At 40.4% G+C, this 26,946-nt stretch overlaps 1 protein-coding gene across 2 annotated transcripts in view; it reads right to left on the bottom strand.

Moving 5' to 3' along the window:
• SYK (spleen associated tyrosine kinase) overlaps positions 1-25,135 on the bottom strand; it is a 46,148-nt gene extending 21,013 nt beyond the window's left edge. Inside the window, exons 1-4 of one of the 2 annotated variants that reach the window (XM_063295248.1) lie at positions 24,745-25,135; positions 6,444-6,901; positions 4,768-4,928; positions 570-708 (exon numbers count right to left, since the gene is read on the bottom strand). In XM_063295248.1, coding sequence (XP_063151318.1) covers positions 570-708; positions 4,768-4,928; positions 6,444-6,851 — 708 coding nt within the window. In that variant the 5' untranslated portion in view covers positions 6,852-6,901; positions 24,745-25,135. The remainder of the gene's footprint in view (positions 1-569; positions 709-4,767; positions 4,929-6,443; positions 6,902-24,744) is intronic. The other variant, XM_063295249.1, reaches the window with a different exon arrangement.
• Positions 25,136-26,946: the final 1,811 nt, after the last annotated feature.

Here is a 26,946-nt window from a genome sequence, read left to right as displayed (position 1 = left end):
TTTTTAAATCGTGGCTTGTTGAATAAGCCACAAACCCAGTCATAGAATTCAATTCTCTATGCCATACAACTAACACAATTACATATAAAATATTATGAAAGTCTCATACTTTAAAAGTTAATTTTGTTGGTTACTGCAATTCTCTGCCTCCTTTCTAAGACTACGATTTTCCAAGACAATCTCCCTTTTGAGACATTTTATAATTAAAACTCCCTCAAGACACAGAAAACATTTAAAGGTGAACACATATATTCTGAAAAGGAATCTTAAATTTATTTGTTATGGCTATTTTCATTTAGATCGGTAAACAAACACCTTTCCCAATCTGCTCCGCCACAAAAATTGCCCGGTTACCCTAATTGGATAGGTTAATTTAATCAATATTTAACAGGACATATTTTATACACACAAGGACATACTGTACATACACACACATAAGGATTCAGTGTAACTATGAAAATAATTATAGCATTGTTAAAAACTATAGACACTTACACCAATCTCTCTCTCTCTCTCTCTCTGTTGCATGCAAGTTTAATAGATAGTTAAGTGAATAGCATTCAACAAACCTGGCATAAAGTATCAAATTTCTTTCCATCTGGGATTGAAAGTTTTCCTTTCTTGTCTTTATCAATGCGATAATGTGCTACCTTGCCTTCATTAAGCAAACAAAGAGCATAGGATCCATTGTTATCTCTTTCCCTAATCCTAAAAAGTAAAAAAAAAAAGTAAATTATATTCTGTATAAAGAGTCATACGGAGGGGTGTGTCACATAGGACAATCTAATATGTAAGGCAAAACATATTGGAACACATTGCCCAAACTGCAATCATTCAGCTGCTCCTGCCAGCAGTAGATAAAACAACTGAGATTGTTATTATGTGGTTCAAACTGACATTCTTTTAAAAATGTATTTATTTTAAAAAGAAAAGGGGAAAAAAGACACAGAGAAATTGCAAAATACAGATATTATATGGAAAAGTTTGCAGGCTAATGTAAGATAAAACTAAAACAAATGTAGAACCTATTCCACTGGAAGAAGCGTCTCACATTTATCCTTATATAGCCACTTGGATTAAAACAATTATAAAGATAGTTTTGTGATAGCTTAATACTTCAGCAGTTTCAAAACTGTTATATTTAATTATTATTAAAATCAAATTTTAAATTAGCTGAAAGATCTATCTACTGAAAATAAACCAGAGTTAAAGAGCTTAGAACCCTTATTTTTAAGAGAACCCTAATCTCAGATATGGCAGCAAACTATTTACAGAATGAAATGTGATTTCCAGTAAAAAGTATAAAGTATCCTGGCAGCAATTATATATAAGGACAGCAAAATCTATTTTGTAGATATATATAAAGTTTAGTAATACTTAACAGAAAAATAACTGGTAGCAAAGTATTTATAACTTGGCTCATCCTGCAGTTGATAGAAAAACAGCTTTATGACACTGCCACCAGATATGACAAAACATTCCAACTTGATTTTTACATTTTCAAAATTTTTCTGAATATATATTATCCATTTTAGAAATAATCACTGGGGTAATATATCAGGAGGAGAACATATTGTATCATTTTTCTCTTAGTGTATTATTGACAGTGAATTTGATGTTTGTCTTCCATGGATTGTACTGCTCATCTGGAGATACTGAAACCAGGAAAGCATTTCATTTCATTTCAAAGGGGGGAAAGGAAAAAAAACAAGCAATTTCGGTAGGCAATGTCTCCTGGCCTGACCTGTTCCTTCCTCCCCCTCTTACAGAGTGGAAAGATTGGACAGGAAGGGATTACAGGAGAGCAAGCAGGCACACAATGGGGAATAAACTGGGCTGTTTGCAGAGCACGCTCACGGCTGCCAGCGCCACTGCGTTCCTTTCCATGTGTATTCCCCATTGTGTGCCTGCTTGCTCTCCTGTAATCCCTTCCTGTCCAATGAATGTACTGTAAATACAAACATTAATTCCCTTCTTGTTAATTACCCCAGCACTGAGATGAGGATTCAAAAAGGTGAGGGAGTGGTTAGAAGGCAAAACAAAAGAGAAGATGTGAAACTGATTAGTCTTGTCAGTTTTGAGTTGCAGTCAAATGATTTCCCACTTAGCAACCACTCTGCTTAGCAAAGGAGTTGCTGGTCCTAATTGTGGTTGCCAAATGAGGACTATCCTGTACCTCTAACAGACTGATTTTTTATACTTGTAGTACATCTTTTCATATCAGATATTTATATAGTTCTTCTGTGTGTCCCACTCCTTCCATAAATGCAGTCTAATCATATGGTGCTATAATCCAGTCTGTAATCTAAGTTAAATATCTGGCCAAACCGAGAATCTTATTTGTCCACCAAAGTTAGAAACTACTGAAGATTTTGGCTTTGGATCCAACTTCTACCTATTCAGATGGCATCATAAACAAAGTATGGAGACTTCCGCAGTCTGTTAAGCTACTTATTGCCTAAAAGAGCCAAGTGATAGCAATTGAGCAGCATGCATTAGGATACTGGCTCATTCACTGTAAACCAAAATTCATTGAAATTAGTGCTTATTGTAACATGCAAGTGAAGCCATTGTTACAGAGACAAACATGGGTTTAAATTTTCACTGCATCATTAGCTATATGATGTTTGCGCTTCTCATCATATACTTTTCTGAATTACTTAACTTATCCACAATTTATTTAATGGATCTGGAAATCAGCAAATACTTCTCAAGAAATCACAGAATGGGCAACCTTTGAGGTAACAAAAGCACTAAGAAGCAACTCCTGTAGTAGTCTAAGCCGTACAGTAAAAGATGCTCATTGCTGGATTCTATTTCAGCAAATCAATATTTTAAGCGTACAGTCAATGTGTTATATGAACATTTTCCTATCAAGGAGAATCTGCTTAGCTTCATAATTTTCCTGAGAAAAGATACGAATACTTACAATGTCTCTTATCATGACGGCAACTCAATTATAGCAACCTATCCCAATCTGATGCCTTCCAAATGCATTGGGCTATGATTGCAGTTTAATACACTCGAATGACACCAGATAAGGACTACCGTACAAATTGGTTTCATTTTTACTTACTCCCCTCCCCCAGTTCATGTTCTTAGAAGGTTATATTTTAAAAAGTTGCAAAATAAGGAAAAATGAAGGCCAGTAAAAGAACTGTACTGACTTACACTCATTCTATGACACAGTCTGTAAAAAAAGACATACGGTAACTGATTTGATCTTAATACATTTTTTCCAAGCTTCCATTAATGATTAGTATATTCCAGTTCCTGAATTACTATCACACTGTGCATTTCTTGATTGACCTATAAATAGGTCAGCTGCTAATAAAAAAGACAGGAAGTCAGAATAATATTTGCTTTTTCTGCAGATTTCAGCAACTTTTCTGCCTTTACTGAATTTAGGCTTTCACACAATCCAGTTCTGGTTTTCAGGATACTAGAAACAGGTTTTATAATAAAATTACATGTTATGTAGCTTACATCGTTTACTTTATTGACCTATTACTTATTTAGTAAATTAGTAGAGATCTATTATTAAGACCACAGTAGGTATAGTTGCCAATCTCTTGAGGCTACTGCAGTCTGCCTTCTAAATGGTAGATGAAACCTATGAACTGTAACTTCCTTCTGACTTGATTATCCTCAACAAGTAAGAATTGCTTCAGGGTGATTAGGCAGTTTGTTATTTTTCCTTTCAAGCCAGAATACTGTTAATAACTTACAAGGGGAATAGTGTTGCAGCATTTTTGGTCAAGTCTTCTTGCTACAGCTTTGTCCTGAAGACTGCTCTATTGCTCTTTTCCCCAACCTGGGTAGCTTCTACTGTATATCTGGACTTCAAGAATTTTCAGCAACAGTCAGGCCAGCTATGGAATTCTAGGCATAGACGGGCCTATATTGGCTTATCCTTAGAAGTTACTTTGATAGACAGCACAGCAAACTGAAAGACACTGCTGGAATTGTCCAGTTGTGAGATCAAAGTATATAATACTAATCTAAGAAATAACACTGCAAAGTGAAAGAAGATTGAAGAAGAGTACATGATAAAGTATGGGACAATACCCACTTTGAAAAACTGTATAAATGGTATAAATATGGTCAGAAAGCATAGCAAACTAACTATACTTTGAGAGAGAAGAATATGGAAATATATCTCAAATTTATTATCTGTTTTCATTCAATGTCAAATAAATGACAGTGGGAGAAATAAACAAAATACTTTTTAGTGTTGTTGATCTAGTTTCTTCCATTGGACAGAATGAAGAATGCATCATTATCATCCATAGTCCACTTATTTCAGGATCTGCTTTTTCAAACCAATCCTCTGGATGCACACAAGGAGAGCATAAAAGCAACATAGTTCTCTAGTTGTTTATCCAGGTTCTGACATGGCCAAAAGCTTTCAAATATGAACTATTTGAAATATGGACTTTCTAGTTATCTATAGAGATTATAACCGCCACCTACCATTAATTTGTCCATTTTGTTTTTACATGAAGGTGATAGTGTATGAAAAAGTTTTTTCAATTTTACGGTCAGGGGACATGAAGTTCTTTATTCTGTAAAGAATTGATAACGCCACTGTAAACAAATCATGAATGCTGTTTTAAGTAAATGGAAATGCATTGAATGACAGTAAAAAAAATTATTTGGAATGGCTTAAAACAATTAATATACCACATCGTTTTATTTACTTTTCATATTATTCTTCTGGTTGTTAGCATTAATTTTTGGAAACTGCAGGGAAAAATGTATACTTACAAAAATTTTCCATTGGTCTTTGTACCCAGAAGCACACGGTGCTCTGATTCCTCCCGAGATATCATCCCATGGAACCAGGGCATTTTCAAATGTGCTGTTGTAGCAATCAGTTTCTCCAGTTGTGGTTTCTGACTAATAATTGCTTGCTCAAGGGCATGTCCCTGTACAATTGACAGGAAGGGCAAAGATATAAGTATACAATATAGTTAATTATAGAAGTTGCTATGAATGGTTTGGACATAAACAGAGCAGTTTACTACGATTTTAGAGTATACAAACTTAGAGTGTAGAACTTTTAGTATAACTTTTAGGGATCATCCAGATGTCTGGCTTGCTCTGACAGGAACTTCTCCACTAACCCTTTTCTGAGGACTTGAAGATATGATGTTGTTCTCAAACCAGCACTGGCTCACTGCAAGGGCAAACTCTGTCCATCTTTTCTTGCCCAGTATCAAAAGGGGTGTTTTCTAACTTCTGCCTGCACAAGCAGTACTGTGAAATGTCTGCGGTGCAAACCCTGGCAGAGAAGGTGTAAAGTCATACTAACGAATACAAATGAATTTAAAATAACTGAAAGTGAATTGCAAAATCATTCAAAAAGAATTTTGAAATACATATTCAAAGAAGAAAACTAGCCAGAGAAGTGTTTAGGTCATTAGGTGACAAAGCAGTGAAAGGAATGTTTGTGGAGAATATGGAGTTTGCAGAGAAACAGAATTAATACTTTGTATCTGCCTTTGCTGCAGAAGATATAGGGCTGATACCTGAACCTGTATTGACTTTCCCAGGGAAGGAATTGGAACATCTAGAGCACATTGGGCTATCAGAAGAAGATGTTCTAGCACACTTATACTTCAATTGTGGACAGTGTGAGAAGACTGGAAGTTGACTCATGTGACACAATGTTTAAAAAAACGAACCCAAGGGATATTTAGGATATTATAGGCCAAACAGCTCAATGTCAGTATACGCATGCAGTGGTGCTTAAAAGTTTGGGAACCCTTTTGAAGTTTTAGTATTTCTCTACAAATAGGACTTAAAACTTGATATGTTTTCCACACAAGTTCTAAAACTAGGTTTACATACTTTTGCCACACCCAGATATGTAGCTTTGGATCATTTTCCTCAATAAATAAATGAATGGGTATATTGTTTTTGACTCATTTAATTGGGTTCTCTTTATCTAATTTTAGGACTTGTGTGGAAAACAGATGTTTTAGATCATATTTATGCAGAAATATTAAAAATGCAAAAGGGTTCACATACTTTTAAGCACCACTGTACCTCTTGCTTGTTAGATAGGGGTGAGTAACATGTCAGGAGCATATGTGGCAAGGTGATCTATTTTTTGCAGTTCACAGAAAATCTTCTGACCAAAATTGCTAAAATAAATGGCATGGTTTCCCACCATTTTAAAGTGATAAATACATGTCAAATGCAATCCTAAAATAGGCTTCAAATTTAGGACAAGTCCTAAAATAGGCTTCAAATAATGAACAAATATAGAAACCTCCAATTTCCTCCCCAAACTCAAGTAAGATGGAAAATCCTTGCTTTGCCTACATATATGACATGGTATTGCCTACTTTGCATCATTGCTTCGCCAGCTATAATCTCTACCCACCCAAAAGCAAAAGAGGGAAAACTATAATGAAAAGAAAAAATAATAATCTTACACGTAAATTCCAGGTTTGTTCAACATATTCTCTGATTAGATTTTCCTTTAAGTCCTCAAAGTGACTTGTTTTGGGTTCCACTCCTGGTGGCCGATTACATGGTTTCTTGAGTAAACACACTAGACCATCAATTTCATCTGAGTGGTAGTCAACGAGTTCTACAGGACTCCTGTGGGATTTTCCTCCAGTAATAGCATAAGTGCCATTAATTTCCCTCTCAATGGTATAATGATAAACCTTGTTATTATATGCCAGAGACAAAGCAAAACCACCTAGAAAGTTTCGGCTCTGTCTCAGCAAGTAGAGTCCGTTGCTTAGTCCTCCTTGCAGCAGGTAGTCTTCAGCTTCTTCACGTGTGATGTTGCCAAAAAAATAGGTTAGGTGGCTAACAGAATTAAAACCTGCCATTTTTTTCCCACTGGTCTGTTTGCTTGTTTGCTTTTGAAGTTATATTACACCTGGAAAGAATGAAAAACCTGAGTTAGTGACATTTTCATATGAATGTATGTTATTTTGTACACTACCTTGATGATCTTATTGGAACCATGAGATGGAAATATATACAATGCAATCATGATCTAAGAGATTATCAATGAATCATAATCATAAACAAAAGGGAAACAATATTTTAGCTGACCATATCTCATGATGCTCTTGTACAGGAGTAAGCAGTGCACTGCTCATGGATACGTATATCACATATCAGAAAGTAAAACATGGAAGAGAAAGCATTCTGTGGCTTCTGAAATGCCTTCCAATCCCTTAATACCTTCACTCTTGGCCATGTGACAGTAAAAAAGAGGGAAGGGGTTAGAATGGAGGAAGTGGCCACCATGACAGCAAATATTGATTTCAGTAGCTTAAGGATAACCTGCCAGTTTTTCCATTCTTAAGTGTCCCAGCTGAATTCCATGTTTGTAAAGTCAATGGACAATGTGAAATATGGCAACATTTGACATACTGTCGGTCTGGTCTTCCTTCACTTCCCCTTCCCCTGCCTCCATATATGCTACACAGGCTTAGTGTGATACGCTATCAAGTATGCAGCTTCTTGTTCTGACACAACCCGTTCGGCTTCACTGCTAAGGGAGCAGCTGAAAATGCAGTCAGCACTTCCTTAAGCCATCATACTATAATCTGCCTCCCGTGCTTGTAAGGAAGGGCCCGATAAAAAGCTCTCATATCCATTGTTGTGGCATGTCGTCATACTCGTGGATCAGCCCCGTTTCTGAAACTGCTGCTGGTTTCCCATTCCTTGTGGTTGCGGCCCTGTGCTAGATGAAATTCGGTCAGCTTTGGTGGAATAGTGCAACTTCTTTATTTTAAATGTAACTTGGAGGGGTTCGTGCAGAACCTTTTCTTTAGCACTGAAAATGGGTAAATGGGAAGAAGACAGATAGATAGATAGATAGATAGATAGATAGATAGATAGATAGATAGATAGATAGATAGATAGATATCCCTGGAAACCCTAATTCAAACTTCAGTATAAGAATTTGATTATCATTTTGGGGGTAGTGACAGCACTATTTTAAAGGACATTTATCTACCCTCAACATTAATTTAGAAAAAAATCCATTTTTGTTCACATAAACCATGGTTTTGCCATAGTAAATTTGGGAGGCAAGTGAAGAGGAACTGAGGAGCCTTATGATGAAGGTGAAAGAAGAAAGTGCAAAAGCTGGCTTGCAGCTAAACCTCAAAAAAACCAAGATTATGGCAACCAGCTTGATTGATAACTGGCAAATAGAGGCAGAAAATGTAGAAGCAGTGAAAGACTTTGTATTTCTCGGTGCGAAGATTACTGCAGATGCTGACTGCAGTCAGGAAATCAGAAGACGCTTAATCCTTGGGAGAAGAGCAATGAGAAATCTCGATAAAATAGTTAAGAGCAGAGACATCACACTGACAACAAAGGTCTGCATAGTTAAAGCAATGGTGTTCCCTGTAGTAACATATGGCTGCGAGAGCTGGACCATAAGGAAGGCTGAGAGAAGGAAAATCGATGCTTTTGAACTGTGGTGTTGGAGGAAAATTCTGAGAGTGCTTTGGACTGCAAGAAGATCCAACCAGTCCATCCTCCAGGAAATAAAGCCAGACGGCTCACTTGAGGGAATGATATTAAAGGCAAAACTGAAATACTTTGGCCACATAATGAGAAGACAGGACACCCTGGAGAAGGTGCTGATGCTAGGGAGAGTGGAAGGCAAAAGGAAGAGGGGCCCACCAAAGGAAAGATGGATAGATGATATTCTAGAGGTGACAGACTCGTCCCTGGGGGAGCTGGGGGTGTTGACGACCGACAGGAAGCTCTGGCGTGGGCTGGTCCATGAAGTCACGAAGAGTTGGAAGCGACTAAACGAATAAACAACAACAACATCCATTTTGAATCAGGGGCTTCCTGGCTTAGCTTTACTCACTGAAGTGTGAATTGCTTGCATATGAATGCAACCTAAGAATTTGTCTATACTGGTACATACAGCTCAGACACATATACCATTGATTTACTAGACTTAGCATTATAAAATTCAATTGCTCTTTCCATCTAAGAGCTGCTGAATAATAGAAAAATTGTGTTTGCTTAGAATTCTTCAGCTATTACCTTTGGACCATGCCTTAGAAACTGTTGCTTTTTTCCCCTCCCTCCTAACCCTGTTGATTTTGCAGTTTTTGCAGACTTGGGGCTCTCACAGTATCCTTTTAATAATTATTATTTTAGTCTTATACAGGAAACCACAAGTGCTGATCTTTGGTGTTTAAATATATGTGCACCTCTAGCTGAAAGCACCTAAACTGCATTTCTATTTCTTTCTGTGGCTAGTGGACATTCAAAAGTCATTTAAAGTCATTTACACTTTGGGTGCAGGAAAGAGTAGGAGGAGGGAGGCTCAAAAAACCTCATGTCTAATTTCATTTTAATATGAAACTACCAAATTCATAGTTTTTGCATTAATCTGTGAGCTGAAATTATTTATGATTAATGAACATTCTTAGAAATTATTCTTAGAAATTTGCATTGGGGTGGGGTGGGAAGGGGAATATCATACAAAAATGTATACATTAGTATACATGGATAGGGTGAGGTGGCAAGGAGAGAATCTGGGTGGGGTAGGATGGGGTGGGAGGAATTATACAAAAGTGTATATATTAATATACATTTATAAATGTATTTTATAAATGTGTTTATAAAAATACATTTATTAAAGAAAATGTATAAAAATATAAGCAGACAAGACCCCTTACAAACTGAGGTTGAAATGGAACAGAATTAACATGTGCTTTTAAAAATGTGAACATCAGAGAAAACAGATTTGTCCCAAATTAGGCAATTAGTACAATTCTTTTTCACTGTTCTTGTTATAATTTTCAAACTCTCCAAACTAACACCTTACAGTAGGTGAATTTGCAGCAGAAATATTGTATGCCTTTTTAATTAAAAGCTATATACAATCTCTTCAAGTAGAATGGATGAGCAGTTAGCAATTTTTTACTAAAGTCCTGCTAGATATATTTCATCCTCCTCAAAAATTGCACCTGCATATTTTGGAAGTATATACAGAGAGAAAGAAAATATACAACACAACAGTACTCTTAAGCAAATTACATTTCAATTGAGAGTAAATATGATTAAATTAAACATAGACATAATATCCTCTCTAAAGCTAAAATAATAAATAATTGTTAATAATAAATATTAATTTTTTAATTATTATGAGTCCTATGCATATTTAACAGAAGTTGCATCAATAGGACAGCCAAACTGCAAGTAATGATTTAGCAAAATTACTTTAGAATTTATTGAGGAAGAAAGAAACCTCTAGCTCCTGGAGTTATTTAAAATAAAAACTGAGAAAGAAAAAGTGAAAGAAAAGTGTCCTTGCCATGAGTACGGATGGTGAGCAGGAAGGGGCCCTTATCCAGGGGGGAAAATGCATGCGTAGTTTAAAGGCTTTGAACTGTCCTTCAAAGAAACTCAGAGCAGACCCACCTTGAGTTTGGGGTTTATCTGTGTGGGTTTCCCACACTCTTTCAGTTTGGCAGGATTTTCTGTCTACTAGAGTAGTTCAATAAACACTAGAGACCAAATCCCTGTCTCAGTGTGGTTTTTTGCTCTAAGTCAGGACAGCCCTCTGTCCAAAACCAGAAGTATTTTAGTGACAGAAGAGTTAGGATTGCAGTTACAGTTAGCAAAACATGTCAACCAGTAAAATAAGAGAAAAATCTACCAAGAATTTAATAGACCATCTGCCTACACCTATTTGTATAAGTAATTTGTTAACATTAGTAGCCCAGCACTACATAAAAAAGTCAACACTTTTCCCAATGTGTTAACTATTTCACTCTCCTGGAGATAATCTTTAATATTAAAAATAAAGAGCTATTTATAAAGTTTACAATACAGCAAAGGAGAGGAAGCAATGGCTATGAACTTAGCATACCAAACAGTTTAACTCTATATCTATGTATCTCTATCTCTCCTAGAATCTTAGTTGGCAAGAGGCATTTATGCCATCAAATCCTATCCCTTCCTCACTGCAGGAATCTAGACTGAAGCATCCACGACAGATGGCTGTCCAGGCTCTGCTTGACCACATCCTGTGAAACACAGACTAACTACTTTTCTAAGTAATTGGTTCCACTGTGAATCAATAAGTAACTACTAGTTGCTTTGATGTCACCAAGGTGATGACACTGCTTCACATTTCAGTCTGTACATACATAAAAAAAATCTAAGGAAAGCAGGCTAAAACATGCATTGTCAGTTTGGTAAATCATACTGGGATATGCGTGTTAGAAAGTATTTCACAAGAAGGATAGGTAATTTTTTTTATGGAGTGGAATTTTATAACTATTTACCAATATGGTCTGGAATTAAATGACCTACACAAGTAGTTTTACACACTCAAGGGTGATTTGTCCTTAGTTTTCTTGAACAACTGCCCCTTTGTCAAACCTGAGAAAACTTTCAAAATTTCTGATATGGGGATTTCTCATTTCATGGAGAACACCTGGGTGTTTGGAAAAAATGTTTCTCATATTCCTAGTCCAGATCAAGCAGCAGGATGATCTCAAAGGGCATCAAATGACAGTTCTATCATTTTCACACAATGGATTGATAACCAGAATGTATATGGACATATAAATTATTAAATGAGAATATGGGTGATGGTTCCTGACTATGTTCATTTTTTTGTGGAGACTTACATACTCAGTCTTCCATATCTTAACCTTAAAACCTGGACTATTTATTTTACTATAAATACAAGTATCAATTTATCTGACAACTCTATGAATAAAATGATAAAAAGCAACAAACCAAACCTCATCAAGCACAGCATAAGGAAAGAAAACTGTAATAATTTGCATATATGTGAAAATGTAGAGCCAACATCTCCAGGAATCAATACACGAACATCAAAAGTTATCAATACCAGAGCTATTAGAGCAATAAGCAAAAATAAAACCTCACCCATGGTAGTAAAGAAAATCAAGTGGAACAAAGTGTCCTTAATATAACTATTTATACAATGATGTAAATATTCTTTGATTTAAGTGAAAATATTACTATTAAGCATATCAGTGTAGTACATAGCTATGGTCTACCCAGTTCCACAATCATGGATTGTCATACCTGTATATAGCAACAAGAAATGCTGGGTTTTGAGCTTACTTTAATGTTCCAAAGTTGCAGAGGATTTCCTTTATTCTTGTTTTGCATCTCTATCACTGTGAAATCTCCAGCTTCTTTCGCATTTCTTGGTCTAAAAAACCCACAAGTCCCCTTCTGAAATATCCCCTTGGGATAGTTCAGACATGAAAATCAAAGAGGACACAGAGTGCCAGAGAGATAAATCTACAATAAGAGACAAGATACTTTAACAAATCCTTTTGCCCCACTCCTAACTACTTGCAAAACCTTGGCATACTACCAATATGAATGTCACCAAAATATTATTCCCTTGATAAAAAAAAAAGTTAAGCAATATCTTTTCAATCAAATAGAATGTGAATGGTAAAAAAATTTAGAAGAGATTTTAACACAGAATTACTATACGGTATATACATGTATGCAGATGCATAATAATAATAATAATACCCAGAAATATTTTGCAACTTCAGATAAAACCCTTTTAACAGTTGGATGACTTGTGTATCTATTTTTGCTGTCACATAAACTGAGGATGAGAACCATCTACACCCCTAGGCTTGAGGCAATGCATAAATTGCCCCCCAAAATAAAATAATTCTCAAGCACAGCACTTCTACCTATCTGTATGGTTAGAAATTAATATCGCTGAATTTAAAGGTTATAGAGTCTCCAGATGGCAGGGTAAATTGAGGAAGGAGCAATGTTTATTTCTCTTTTAACTCTTCCTAAACAAATATCTTCTGAATACTTCCCTTTCGACTGGTTTCATTTTGGGTTAATACTTTGACTGGAATAGATTAGAAATTAGTTTGGGGAAAGTTCTACAGCCTTTCTTGGCCCACTTTCAACATAATGCCTAATGCCCCTTCCTATTGGTCCCAGCAAGTTCCATATGGGCTGACAGGGAGGTCTCCAAGACTGAATTTCTTTCTCTGTAGTTAGTACTCTTTTTCCATCCCTGAAGGCAAAAATCTGAAAAAACTTACTGCTGCTGTGACATCCTCAGAAATCTCAGGATTATAACCAAAACCTCATTAAACATAATTAAAGGAGTTATAGATGTTGAAAATCTTGATGCAAAGGCAACACAGCCTAAAATTTGATTCAGGGTTTTGCAGATCTTTTTATGCTGTAATTCTATTTAAAACTCAGCTGCAATGGAGCAGAGGTATGTGATTCAAGAGTATGCTGCTGGCTTTGTCCAGCAAAGGACATAAATGTCCTATTGTCATCCCCATGTGTTCTGGTGCTGGTCTGGAAAACAGCCAAACATGAGACGAGAAAATATTTATAGGGCAATTTGGAGTTGCCAGACAAGAGGTCTGCCATGGCCATTACTTTAGCTGGTACCCTGATGAAACATTGACTAGGGTCTGATACTTGGTTCTCATAGGGAAATGGAAGCTGACTCTTTTATCCAATTAGCAGAATTAGGAATTAGGTCTGCAATGTATGGAGTTTTTACACTGTCTATACCATCATCAAGCTTCTTAATCATATCATATTGTGATGTTGAACCAGTACATATTCTCGCTATGACAAGTCACTGTAGTTCATAAACTATACTCTGAACATTATGTTCTTAGTGTATGGGAATACAGTTATACAAAGATAGATACTGCTGTACTATATTGCCTGCCTTGATCTATGATTAAAAAAACAAAAGCTAGCTCAAGAACCCATTAACATTGCTTAAGTATGGACTGCAATTCAGGCATTTAGGGGTTTTCTTGTTTTGTTTTGTTTTGCTTTTTTCATGTCAGAAGCACCTGCCAAGGTGCTTCTGTGTTGAAAGGATTTGCCAGTGACATCACCGTTGCCTGGGGGATGCCCAAGGGGGCTCCTTTGATGTCCCTGTTATTTTCCAACTGAAGTGGTACCTATTTATCTACTTGCATTTGCATGCTTTTGAACTGCTAGGTTAGCAGGAGCCGGGGCAAGGTGATGGGAGCTCACTCCATCATGCGGTTTGCGCTTCCGAGTTTCAAACTGCCAAGCTGCCGACCTTAATGATCCTCTGACTCAGCGTCTTAACTACTGAGCCACTGCAGCCCCTATAGGCATTTAGTTCAAATGTCAGAAACTACCACAAATGATAAGAAAATAATATGGTAAATCAATAGGTAAAATTAAAGTCCCCATACTTTTTACATTTTAAACAATATTTATCTGAATACATATAATTGGATATTCAAGACAGATTTTTTTTCCTACTCTATCAGTAAAATATACTCTGCTAAAACTTACAAAAAATAGTTCTGAGAAAAGCTGCTTCCTGTTTTTATCTGAAACTATGTTCCTATAACTACACAGGGCTACTAGAATAATATAATTAGTTTAGTTTATCTGTGTTCCTTTGATACAATCTAACAAAAATAATCAATTATTTAAAACATTAGGCACATTATTTTTTGTATTTAGAAAACATGACTATAAACAATTTAACGGTGTGTCAATTCTCTCTCTCCCTCTAGCATAAATGTAGTAATAAGAAAAAGTAATAAGCAAAAATACACAAAGTAAGCAGGAAAGTAATTTTACAATATAGACAATAAAATGTGAGAGACAATATAGACCAGTTCTCAACCTCGGCAATTTGCTGACTGGAAAATTCTGGGAGTTGAAGTCCACCCATCTTAAAGCTTCCAAGGTTGAGAAACACTGATATAGACAATAAAAATGTGAGAGACTACACTGTGACTGTTTGGCACTATGTCAAACTATGGTACATTTTGATACTTTTGTGAATTTGATACTAATTCTATGCTTATTTTAGTCAGTATGTTTATTCTGAAGACTAAACTTTTTGCTAGATTTTGATTTTGTTCCCTATGATTGTCATCTCTATGATTATTTCTAGTATAAATTTGATATAAATTTATTTACTATGCTATTTTATCAGTATGTTTATTCTGAAGACTAATTTTTTGCTAGATTTTGATTTTATTATCTCTATGACTGTTATTTCAGGTATCAGTTTTGACATTAACATAATTGATACATTTTATAAACCAGCCAGAAATTTTGTTTAGGGAAATTTTTGTTTAGGGACAGTATAGAATTTATATTTCTTCAGGTTTCACTGCTTCTTTATCAAGGTATTTGGCACAGAGGAAGACCTCTGGTTTAGCTTTACCACCTATAGGATATTTAAGTAAATTTCTACCCTTTTCAAACTTCAGAGAACTTCAGTTGCTAAGTTCTCACTTAACTCCAGCATCTTTAAAATGTACATTTCACTAGGTAACAAAATATTTATTAGTGCATTTTTGTTCCATTTCTCCTCCTTCCTCCAAACTCACATTGCTTAAGATCCTATAAACATACATTTAAACCTTAATAAAATAAGCACTAAATTTTCCCATCTTCTAATATCATATGAAGATTTAGGGAAAATGTTCTGATTGCATTTACTCTCTTTCTCATATCTTCTATTCGGAATAGCAGTGGCAAAATCAAGAGCTAATAACAACAGAAAGATTCCTTATGGTTTAATATGGTATTAAAGAATTTAAATTAAATCTCCCACAAAAAAAATTGAACAAATTCTGCTCACAACAACAATCTAATGTTATATCAATTTTAGTAATATTTAGGGAAGTTAACACTCGACAAACTGCAATCAGAATGTGAGCACAACAAACAAACAGCTCCCCGCCCCCATTATGATAACTGTATAAGTCAATCAGCTTGACTTATTTCCATGGAGTAGTTTTAGAATTATTGGATTCAAATGTTGTTTATTTATTTTATTATTTTATTAATTTATTTCTCACATTTCTGCACTGTCCATCTCGCAAGCGATGCAAGCCTTGTTACATTTAGAATAAATTACCTGATATCAGTGGCACTTAATAATAATTCAAAAGTGTTATCTCATTCACCTCAGTAGGTTTACTCTATGAATAACTAAATCTGGATTATATAAATCATAAAAATATGTAGTTATGGCAATTACTTTCTTTTAATCGTTTCTGAATTAAGCATGATATGCTCTGCTAAGATAATAATTTGAATTTGAGGTAAGCGTTTATAAAGTTTAAGTTATATAGAGAAGAATTACTACTCAAGAGCTGTTTCTAGAATCTAAAAACAATTAGTGTGGTAAAACCTACTTTTTCTCACCTTTTACTTAAAAGGTAGTATGTAAATGTGTTTGAGACCCAGACTGGTACATTGGTTGTTATGCACAAAGCTAGTTGGGTGACTTTGGGTCAGTCACTCTCTCAGCCCTGAGGAGGAGGCAATAGCAAACCACTTGTAAAAATGGTACCAAGAAAACTGCAGGGACTTGTCCAGGCAGTTGCCAGGAGTCAAGACTGACTGAAAGGCATGCACGTGCGCGCACACACAATATTTTCATTCACTAAGATTAGATAGTCTTAGGAAATTCAGTAAAATCTGTTTGAGAAAAAATGTATACATGATTGCAGTCTTTGCAGCAAAATCATGTTTGTCAACAGAGTTGTTAAAAGTATTTAAATACTTAAGATAATGTTTAAAGTATATATGAAAGGAGAGAAAAGAATTGCCCATAACATATTCATTACAAGGGCTGAAATAATCCAAATCCCTGCATGTGATTAAGAGCCCTGGTTATTTATGACCTGCCATCACATACATAGATGACATGATTGATGCATTGTGCTAAGCCATGTTTTGCTTTCCTATGGTTATGGACTAATTCACATTTGGCTGGGTTCATATGATATAAAGTTTTAAACCATGGTTTACAAGCCCAATGTCTGATAATGAGTGTCTGAGGCTTGGGTAACAGAAATCCCAGTTGCTACTCTGAAACTCTGAATAATATTGTAAAGAGTATGTTCTATATGGATTTTTCTTTGTTTGGTGTCCCCTATTCAATGAAGTGGCTATAGCATCTGTTACCTTTCAGATGCAGTTGACTGTCTCCCATAACTGCTTGGCAACATCACTAAACTGCAGCAGAGGGAATGGGGTCCTAGGCTGAAAATGCTTTTCCACTACAGAACTTAACTGTTTCCACATAAACTTGTCAGTTACTAGTACAGTTCACTGAATTCATTTTCTGTGATTTTTGGCAGGATCTTTAGAGTAAGGATGGTCTAGCATTTAAACAAATTAAAAGAAAATGTGATGGGAGACATTTGCCAAGTTTGCAGAGTCTTAAATTACAATGATTAAAGCTTGAGAGTGAAAGAGGACTCCAAGACAGCCTGCTTCCAATTGCTAAGGAAGATGTCCTCACATCAGAACCTTTGGGTTGGAGCCAGCTTGCTGCTGGGGCTGGCTGAAGCCAGATCAAAGTGAGCTGGGAAAAAAACTAGTGTTTTCCATTGGGAAAAAGAACAATTCCCCCCTTCTATGTGAACAGACAGAGGAAGAGCCTGAATATCAGCTCTTTGAAGTAGGCCAGGTCAAGGAACAAACACCACAAGGATTCCAGGAATATGACTATATTGCTGTGGGGTATAACAACAGACTCTTGAAAGCTTGTCAGAGCTTGCCCCAGCTTATACCTGTCACACTCAAGGCAGGTTAGTTTGAATTCCTCTCTCACACTTTCCACTTTCTTAGAACCTAGTTGTTGTTTTTCCTCCCTTAACGGTTCATTCATTCTTTCCCCAAGATAAGCTCTCATTCCATTACACTGAGAAAGGCCGGCAACCTGCAGTGTTCCAATCTGACCAGGTTATTTGAGAAACTGCCTCTCCCTAGGTACATCTACCCATCCCATTAGGTCCAGCAGGAGAGGCATGTTCGAGGTCTCATCCACTCAGGAGTGCCATCTGATGGGGCCCAGGAAGAGAACCTTTTCTGTTGTGACGTCTGCCCTTTGGAACATCCTCCTCCCAGATTAGATTGGCCCTGACCCTGCTGACCTTTTGTAAGGCTTTGAAAACATGCCTTTGCAACTAGGCTTGGGGATCCAGATGCATGGCAGAGGCTGCTCAGTGGCTATACTGAATGTTGCTGAGTTTTTCTGGAACACCACTCCTGGTTTTGTTTAATGGTTTTAATATGGTTTTATATGCTTTTTTGTGGTTTTATATTGTATTTTGTTTATTGTTTTTAGTTGTTTTTTTATTGTTGTGAGCTGCCCAGAGTTATACATTTGAGATGAACAACTCTACAAATAAATAAATGGCCCACCACAGGGCTGCCCCCTCCAAGGAGCTCTGTACCTCTGTGTCCATTTCCCCTTCATCTGCCCAAGAGACCAAACCCCTATTCTCCCCCTCTCCCCCCATGGTCAGAAGGATACTGTATTGACTTTGTGGATTGCACTGCATGAGGTCACTATTCACACTAGTAAGATCCACAAAACCAGCCATCACGTCCCACCACAATGTTCTTCCTACTAGTATCCTCCCTTACCGTCCCTGTTTCATTCTTCTCCTAGCTGCCTGCCTCTCCCTCATCCCCACCAAGCATGGATCCTTTGCCTTTTCAGCCCCTTCTCTTACTGTCTCCTGGAAAGCACCATCATTGCTCCAATGGTAGCAGCTAAATTGGAAGGATTTGCTTGTTTCAGGGCCATCCTCTTCTGTGGAGAGGAGTCTTGCTGGTACTCCTCCCAGGTACTCCAGCCCTGCCTTGCTGCTTCACCGCTGACTACTGAAGATTCCTGTGTCGCTGCTATTTCTCATCCTGAATTGGCTGAGGACCTAGTTGCCATGCCAGCCTTGGAAAAACCCTAGCTTAGTTGTTTGGTTGTTTTATGCTTGCCACCTTGTTTTGCCTTACAGTCTCCTGACTCTTGTTGTCCTTTTAACATCTAAATCCTTAATTTCAACATTTGAATCCTGTTAACAAATTGAGAATTAATTCTCCTTCCTTCTGTTCTAGTTGCTCAATTAATTATAATATATCTTCTTGTTGTAAATAAAGATTTATTTAGGAATTTTTGTGTTAATACGCCAAACAGGTTTGGTTTATGTCCAGTGCTGACTTGCTGCTGCTGCTGCTGCTGCTATTGAGGCGGGTGGCAATGCTGTCCACCAATTGCGGAAGTAAAACAGGCAGCTTACAGGGAAGGGAGAGGACTTGTGCTTGGTGGGGGGGCAGGCAGAGAAGGAGAGGAATCTCCTTTTCTCACTCCCCTGGTTGCAGCAGCAGGGAATCACTGCCTGCATGTGAGGATGTCTTGAACTCTACTTCGACGTGGCCTAGAGATCTCTGAGTCATTCAGAAGTGAAATTACCTCTAACTTAAGCCTGGCAGTTCCACACCTTCAGAATTCAGCGGACCAGCAGCACAGCGAGCCAGCAGAACGGACTTGGAGGACCGGCCTGGTAGAGTGGGTCGACGACCAATGAGACGGCAAACCGATAGACTGACCAGGGAGACCCCAGGATAGACCCAGGGGCACAGGCCTCGGCATAACAGACCTCGGGGATGCGGAGCGGGCTTGGCACGGAGATCTTGGCTATCCCCTTCCTACCTGCCCGGAAGAAGTGGAGAGCTGTGGTGGCCCCTCCAGTGTGAATGAGGACCCCCTCCTAGGGTGAGAAACAAGGGGGGGAGTCTGGTAGTGTCTGACGGTGTGGGAGAGCACTCACCTCCTGAGTGAGAGGCAGGAGGTGAGGGGGAGTGAATGAGATGCCCCTGGCCGACCAGTGAGAGAGGCCGAACAGGGAGCATTGTGACTGAAGAGTGAATGACTGAAGAGTGAATGGGTGGGTGATGGCTGGGCCCGGACGGCACCGAGAGTGTGGGCTGGTGTGCCGGAGGGCCTGCCATTGCCCTGTGGATAACTGTGTTTGTGTGAGAGTGTGTGAGTGGATGGAGGGACCTCTATTCCAAGTTGGGGACTCCGGAAGTGCAGGAGTGGGGCTGAGGGGAGTCTCTGGGTGGTGCAGGGCAGGTCATATTATTGAGGTGGTGACGGGTAGGGGATGCTATGGCAGGAGCCAGAGAGCGGGCCATCTACGGAGAAGACACCCCCGGAGTTTGTTACTGGTGGCATGTTCCGGCCCTCTGTGCTCAGACCCAGGCCCTGGTCAGCAGATCCACAGGGGCCCTGGCCTTCGGCTGCTGCTACTCAATGCCAGGTCTGTTAACAACAAAGTCCCCCTCATATGTGACTTGATCACTGAGGAGGGGGCAGACCTGGCATGTATTACCGAAACCTGGCTGGGCCCTGAAGGGGGGTGCCCCTTTCAGAAATGTGCCCGGGCGGGTTTACGGCATGGCACCAGGTGAGACACCAGGTCAGGGGAGGAGGGGTAGCAGTTGTCATTCGGGAGTCTCTGGTGGCCTTCAGGGGCCCTGCTCCCCAAGTGGCCGGTTGTGAGACCCTGTTTTTCAAATTGGGTGCCCAAGAGCAGTTGGGAGTGTTGCTGCTGTACCAGCCTCCCTGCTGTGTGGCAACCTCCCTGCCTGAGGTGCTGGAGGCCATCTCAGGATTGGCAGTGGAGTTCCCCAGACTTATGGTTCTGGGGGACTTCAACCTGCTGTCCCTGGGGTGTGCCTTGGAGGCAGCTCGGGAGTTTATGGCTACCATGGCAGCCATGGGCCTGACTCAGATTATTCAGGAGCTGACTCAAGACAGTGGCCTCACCCCGGACTTAGTTTTCTTGTCGGAGTGGTGGCAATGTGACCTGAGGGGCAAGTTACAGCTATCCCCATTGTCAGGGTCAGATCATGCCCTGGTGGCCCTGAGATTCTCTTATGCCAACCCCCTCCGCAGGGAGGTGGGACCCATTCAATTGGTCCACCCCCGGCGACTGATGGACCCAGTAGGGTTTCAGAGGGAGCTGGGGGTTATACTCAACGATCTGCTGCATGGTCCAGCGGAGGCCCTGGCCACTGCCTGGAATAGGGAGGTGGCTGGGGCCTTGGACAGGATTATGCCTGTGTGACCTCTCTTGCCTCATCATACCCGATGCTCCCCGTGGTTTACGGAGGAGCTGAGGGTTTTGAAGAGGACTAAGAGACATCTAGAGCGCCGCTGGAGGAAGACAAAGACCGAATCCGACCGAACACTGGTTAGAGCCACTATTAAGGCCTACCTGGTGGCGATAAGAGCAGCGAAGTGCCAATACTTCTCTGCCCTTATTGTGTCTGCAGAATGCCACCCAACAGCCCTGTTTAAAATTACTCAGTCCCTTTTGGGAAAGGTGGGTGCAGTGACCCACCTACAGGGCCATGCAGAGGAGTTTTCGGAGCATCTGCAAGACAAAATCGCTCGGATCTGCTCTACGTTAGACTCCAAGCATGACACATGGTCTGTGGAGATACCAAGGGAGTGTACTTACCATGTTATCTGGGAACAGTTTGATCCTGTTGGAACCAAGGAAGCAAACAGGATCCTCAGGACAGTAAATGCCACCACTTGTCATCTAGACCCATGTCCCTCCTGGATGGTGAAGGCAGCTCAGGAGGTGACATGTGGCTGGGTCCAGGCAATGGTCAATACATCCTTGAGGGAGGGAGTGTCCTCAACTGCGTTTAAGGAGGCACTGGTACAACCCCTCCTCAAGAAACCATCGCAGGACCCTACTGTATTGGATAATTTTCATCCAGTCTCCCACCTCCCCTTTTTGGGGAAGGTGGTTGAGAAAATGGTGACATTACAGCTCCAGAGGGTTCTGGAGGAAACGGATTATCTAGACCCCTTTCAGTCAGGTTTCAGGCCTGGATATGGGATGGAAACAGCATTGGTTGCACTTATGGATGATCTTTGGCGGGAGCGGGATGGGGGTAATACATCCATCCTTGCTCTTCTTGATCTCTCAGCAGCTTTCAATACCATCGACCATGGTATCCTTTTGGGTCAGCTCAGGGAGTTGGGGGTGGGTGGCATGGTTCTACGCTGGTTCACCTCCTTCCTCCAGGGCCGGTCCCAATCAGTGGTGATAGTGAGAGATATGACCCTCGACCCCTCCTTTGTGGGGTGCTGCAGGGTTCGGTTCTCTCTCCTCTCCTATTTAACATCTTCATGAAACCGCTGGGTGAGGTCATCTGTCACCATGGGATGAGGTATCATCAGTATGCTGATGATACTCAATTGAATATCTCCATCCCGGGTGAAGTAAGTGATGCTGTGACCACCCTCTCTGAGTGTCTGGGGGCTGTGGGGGTCCTGATGGGGAACAACAGGCTTCGGCTGAAGCCTGGTAAGACTGAGCGGTTATGGGTTAAGGGCTCTCCCATATCCAGGACTCTGGTCATCTTTGGTTCTGGATGGGATTGAACTGCCCCAGACAGACCCGGTGCGTAACTTGGGGGTCCTCGTGGACTCACGGCTCCTGCTCAAAGAGCAGGTGGCAGCCGTGGCCAGAAGGGCCTTTGCACAGCTGCAAGCTGTGCACCAGTTGTGCCCTTTCCTGGATTGGGAGGCCCTTCGGACAGTCACTCATGCCCTTGTTATCTCCCATATAGACTATTGCAATGCGCTCTACATGGGGCTACCCTTGAAGAGTATCTGGAAGCTTCAGCTGGTCCAGAATGCGGCCACATGGGCTATTTTTGGTGCCCCTAGAAGGGTGCCTATAACACCTTTGCTTCACGAGCTGCACTGGATACCAGTTTGCTTCCGGGTCCAATTCAAGGTGTTGGTTATCACCTTTAAAGCCCTACATGGCATGGAACCAGGCTGAGGAACCATCTCTTCCCCATTACATCAACCCATCCTACCTGATCATGCAGAGACGGCATGCTATGGACCCTGTTGGTAAGAGAATTCTGTCTGGCAGGGTTCAGGAGGCGGGCCTTCTCTGCAGTTGTGCCCGCCCTTTGGAACATCTTGCCCCCGGAGGTGAGATTAGCCCCATCACTCCTAGCCTTCCGGAGGGAATTGAAGACCTGGCTCTGCCATCGGGCTTGGGGCAGGGAGGAGAATAATCATACTTGGGGTTGGCTAATGCCTTGAAGTGCCCCTCCTACCCAAGGATTGAATGAGACCATAGCCATCAGGATTTTATTATATTTGGTATTTTTTAAAATTGTTTTAGTCTATATTTTATATTGGAATTTTATTGTATAGTTATTGTTTTATGCTGTAAACCTCCCAGAGTCCCTCCGTTCAGAGGAGATGGGCAGTGACAAATCTGATAAATAAAATAAATAAATAAAATAAAAAATTTTCAACGGTGCCAGTTCGATGTCAAGAGGGGGTTTCTCTGCAGAATAATGTGATGAGATAGAGCAAGGAAAAACCAAAGACCCCAAGACACTGTTCTTTATGTAACAGTGATATACAGACACTGCAATAGAAATTGAAGGTTTGCCATAAAATGATACAAGAGCCAGTCTGGTGTAGTGGTTAACGCACCGGGCTAGAAACTGGGAGACTGTGAGTTCTAGTCCCTCCTGAGGCATGAAGCCAGCTGGGTGACCTTGGGCCAGTCACTCCCTCTCAGCCCTAAGAAACAGGCAATGGCAAACCACTTCTGAAAAACCTTGCTAAGGAAACTGCAGGGACTGGTCGAGGTAGTTGCCAGGAGTCAACATTGACTCAGAGGCACAAAACATCCAACACACATCCCAAGAAGATAAAAAGTGTAACCCTTAAAAAAAGAACAGCTAGTCAAGCATGAAGCAGAAAGCAGTGAGTGCCTGTGAAGTTGCTCATGAATATCAGAGCATGAAATGATCAGTCTTAACTTCTAACTACGTTCCCTTTACAATTTCCCTCCTCGCAGAAAAAGTTGAAGTCTCACGACACTTCTATACACATTATTCTGACTCCTGGTTTTCTCTGCCACCTGCATCAGCAACCCTATTCTGCACTTACTATCAACAGCTTCTTTTAGTTCCCTACCTTGTGTAGCCTGAAACACATTTTTACTTTTTTTTTTGGAGCACAACTTACTGTCTGAAGATTCACCCAAAATCATGCCTTTAGAGCAGCCTTCGTCTGAACTGATCTGTGCACTAATGCAGAGACAAGAAAGAAAACAAAACAAAATTGTGCCTGACAAAAAACTACTTCCACTTGTAGTCTGTGTACAGTATTATGAAACCCTTCCAAAAGAAAAAAGCATTTTGAGGTGTCTTTAGTAACAATGAGGCTTTCACTTCTGTTTTGTCACTGGCTGTGTGAAACAGACATTATTTTTTCTCCATAAAAACTACTATGTCTATCTCTGTGTTCAGGTCTCTTAACTATTCATACACATACATCAACCTCCCACAACCCTCCAGTTGTGTTGGACCATTTTGAGAGAGCTGTAATCCAGCATGGCTGGCTGGGGAATTTTGGGAGTTGAAGTCTACACAGCTTAAAGTCCCCAAGGTTGAGAAACGCTGCCGTAATCTAACGAAGCCGCGATTTTTCAAGGAGTTTGCTCCAACGAGCCTCTGTTCTTTTTCATCCTCTTCTTTCACACTGGACACGCCTCTTTCCCTCAACTGACTCGCAGCCAGGCCACTCCCTGCCTCGCCTCTTCTGAGCTCGACCTCACACCCCCGCGTCCCGCCTTCCGAACGACCCCTTGCTATTTCTTGGTTTGGGGGGTACTGTCCTATCAGTAACTCCCTTTTCCCAAACTCAAGAGGAGTATGGAAGCCTTAACTCCGATCTCCTCCTCCGCCTCCAATGTCCCTCTCCCGCAATTACTCAACTCCAAGCCCTCGACGACAGACATCTAGAAGAGGGTAGTTCCGAACCCCTTTCTGCCAGCCCCTCCCACCCTCGAAGTCCGGCGTACGAGCGCCTCTTACTTGAGAAACCAACGGGTGGTGGGAACCTCCGACCGGGGCCTCTGCTCGCGAGCCCCTGCCTTTCCAGCGGCGTGAGGGAATTTGCGAAGAGACGCGCCCCCAAGGTGAAATCCACGTCAGCGCTGAGGCTCTCCGGGCAAGGTTTCGCCTCCCTCGGCCCCAGCTCCCAAATCGGCACACTTCGCCCCGGCGTCTTGGCTCTTCTGCTACGCCTGCTGGGCGCCTCTGCTGAAGCCCCAGTCGGTTCAGGATGAGTGGAGCGCTCGCTTCCTCATTTTCTCTTTCTCAGCCCCAACTATTTCCTCAGCGCGGAGGTTCAACTGAGGAACACTTCCTCGTCGGACGAAAGCGCATCTGCCTTCATTTGCTTAAGAGCGTTTCAGGCCGGTAAGGGAGAGGGGGGCAGAAAGACCCAGTTTTGGGCAGCAACCTGCTCAAATCGGGGAAAGGGTGTTTTCAGGACTTCCGCGGGGAAGTGGCACCTTCAGACGTCGAGCTTCATCGAGTCTCGCAGAAAGGTTTCGGGAATTAACATTGGCTGTCACAGTCCACCGCCTGCTTCTAAGTCTTGTGACCCGCAGGACCTTAACTTATGTTTAAAATTTTCCAGAGGGATGGCTGTGTTAGTCTGCTGCTACAAAAACAGCAGACTGATTGTAGGCATCCTCAACACTGATGTGATTTGGCATGGACTTTGTGGATTACTTTCACTTGCTTTATTTTATTGCACTTATTAACTCAGTATTAACTTGAACATTCCATTCAGTAGACACTCAAATTGAAAACAAGATACCTAAAACCACAAATAGGGAATACATTTGATTTGATAAAATTTGTTTTATTTCATGCCTAGTTTGCCTGCTACGTTGACTTTGAAGAAAAAAAATCTGACAAGAGAAGTGATCTAACAGGAAAAATAGCTCTCCTTTGTTCTCTTACTTCTTCAACATAGCCTGGAGCCTGGAAGGAGGTATGTAGGGGAGACTCCACAGGTAGGTAGCTGCTAGGGTCTTTTTGCTTCTCTCCCAATTTGCAGGGTGCAAGCAAGCAAGAGAAGGCAGCATCTTCCTTAATCTCTGTGCGCAGATTGACAGATCGTGGGGCCCACGTTGTTGACCAGAGCACAAACAATCGCCTTTTCCGTGGAGGTTAGAAAATTGGTCAACAGATGAGCAACCACCTCATTCTCTCACTTGTTTGTGCTCTCCCCTCTCCATAGCATCATGATGAGAACTGAGCCAAAATGGCCCACATTTACATATCAACCAGTGAGAGAATTAAGACAGGAAGTGCAAGGAGGTAGCCTGTTGTAGAGGAGAAAGCAGGTGAGCATCAACCATTACTGCTCTGACCCTTCCCATGGAGGGAAGAAAAAGTTACAATATGGAGACAAGCAGCTACTGCTTCCTTTCATTCACCTTTTCCCTTTTTGGGGGGTGGGGGAGTAGATAAATGTGCTAAAGGAGAGAAACCAATTATTGCCTTTAGTTCTTGCTCAGCCTTTGCACTGCTGCAAAAGGCTGAGAAAGAATGTAGGATTCTTTTGCCACTCATAATCTTTCTTTTGATTATTCAGCATGCAAGTTCAGCATGGAACAAACAGCCTTCTCATTTGCACACCTAAATTGTTTATCCAGGCAGCACACTGGTGAGGTTTCTACCCAGTGTGCCAAATTCTGCCTGCTATACCCTCCAGAAAAACAGAAGGAGCAAGAGAAACAGCTTCTGACGCCATGCATCCTGCATTGTTTAGAGGAGGTCATATATATATAAATGTACTATATGCACCTTGTGCATTTATTTATATAGTACATTTCTTGGAAATATTCATCTGTTACCTTGAAAGAGTACCAGGACCATCTATATCAAATTGTTTATATTTATGTTAAATGAATTTGGGGAGGAAAAAATTCAGTGTTTTGAAAAGAATCCTTAAGCATTGTTGCCTACATTTGACATTCAATCTCATATGTTCTAGTTAACAGATACAGTAGCACCATACTATATTAAAAGTTTTTTACTGTACTTCTTTTGAAATTGTTTTAAGAACATTTTTTTTATTATTTTGCCTGCAGTGAATTCCCAGAATGCCTTGATATCTGCAGCCACTCCTATGCAAAGGTGTGAATGGGGGAAAAGTTAAGAGTAAGTTATGCAAGATCTAGGCATCTGTCATTTCAAAATAGCTCAACCAGCTGGTTA

Source organism: Candoia aspera, chromosome 2 (genome assembly GCF_035149785.1).
Source record: "Candoia aspera isolate rCanAsp1 chromosome 2, rCanAsp1.hap2, whole genome shotgun sequence".
NCBI classification, from domain to species: Eukaryota; Metazoa; Chordata; class Lepidosauria; order Squamata; family Boidae; genus Candoia; species Candoia aspera.
The sequence above is the reverse complement of the archived record's forward strand: the minus strand, read 5'-3'. Positions and strand labels throughout refer to the sequence as shown.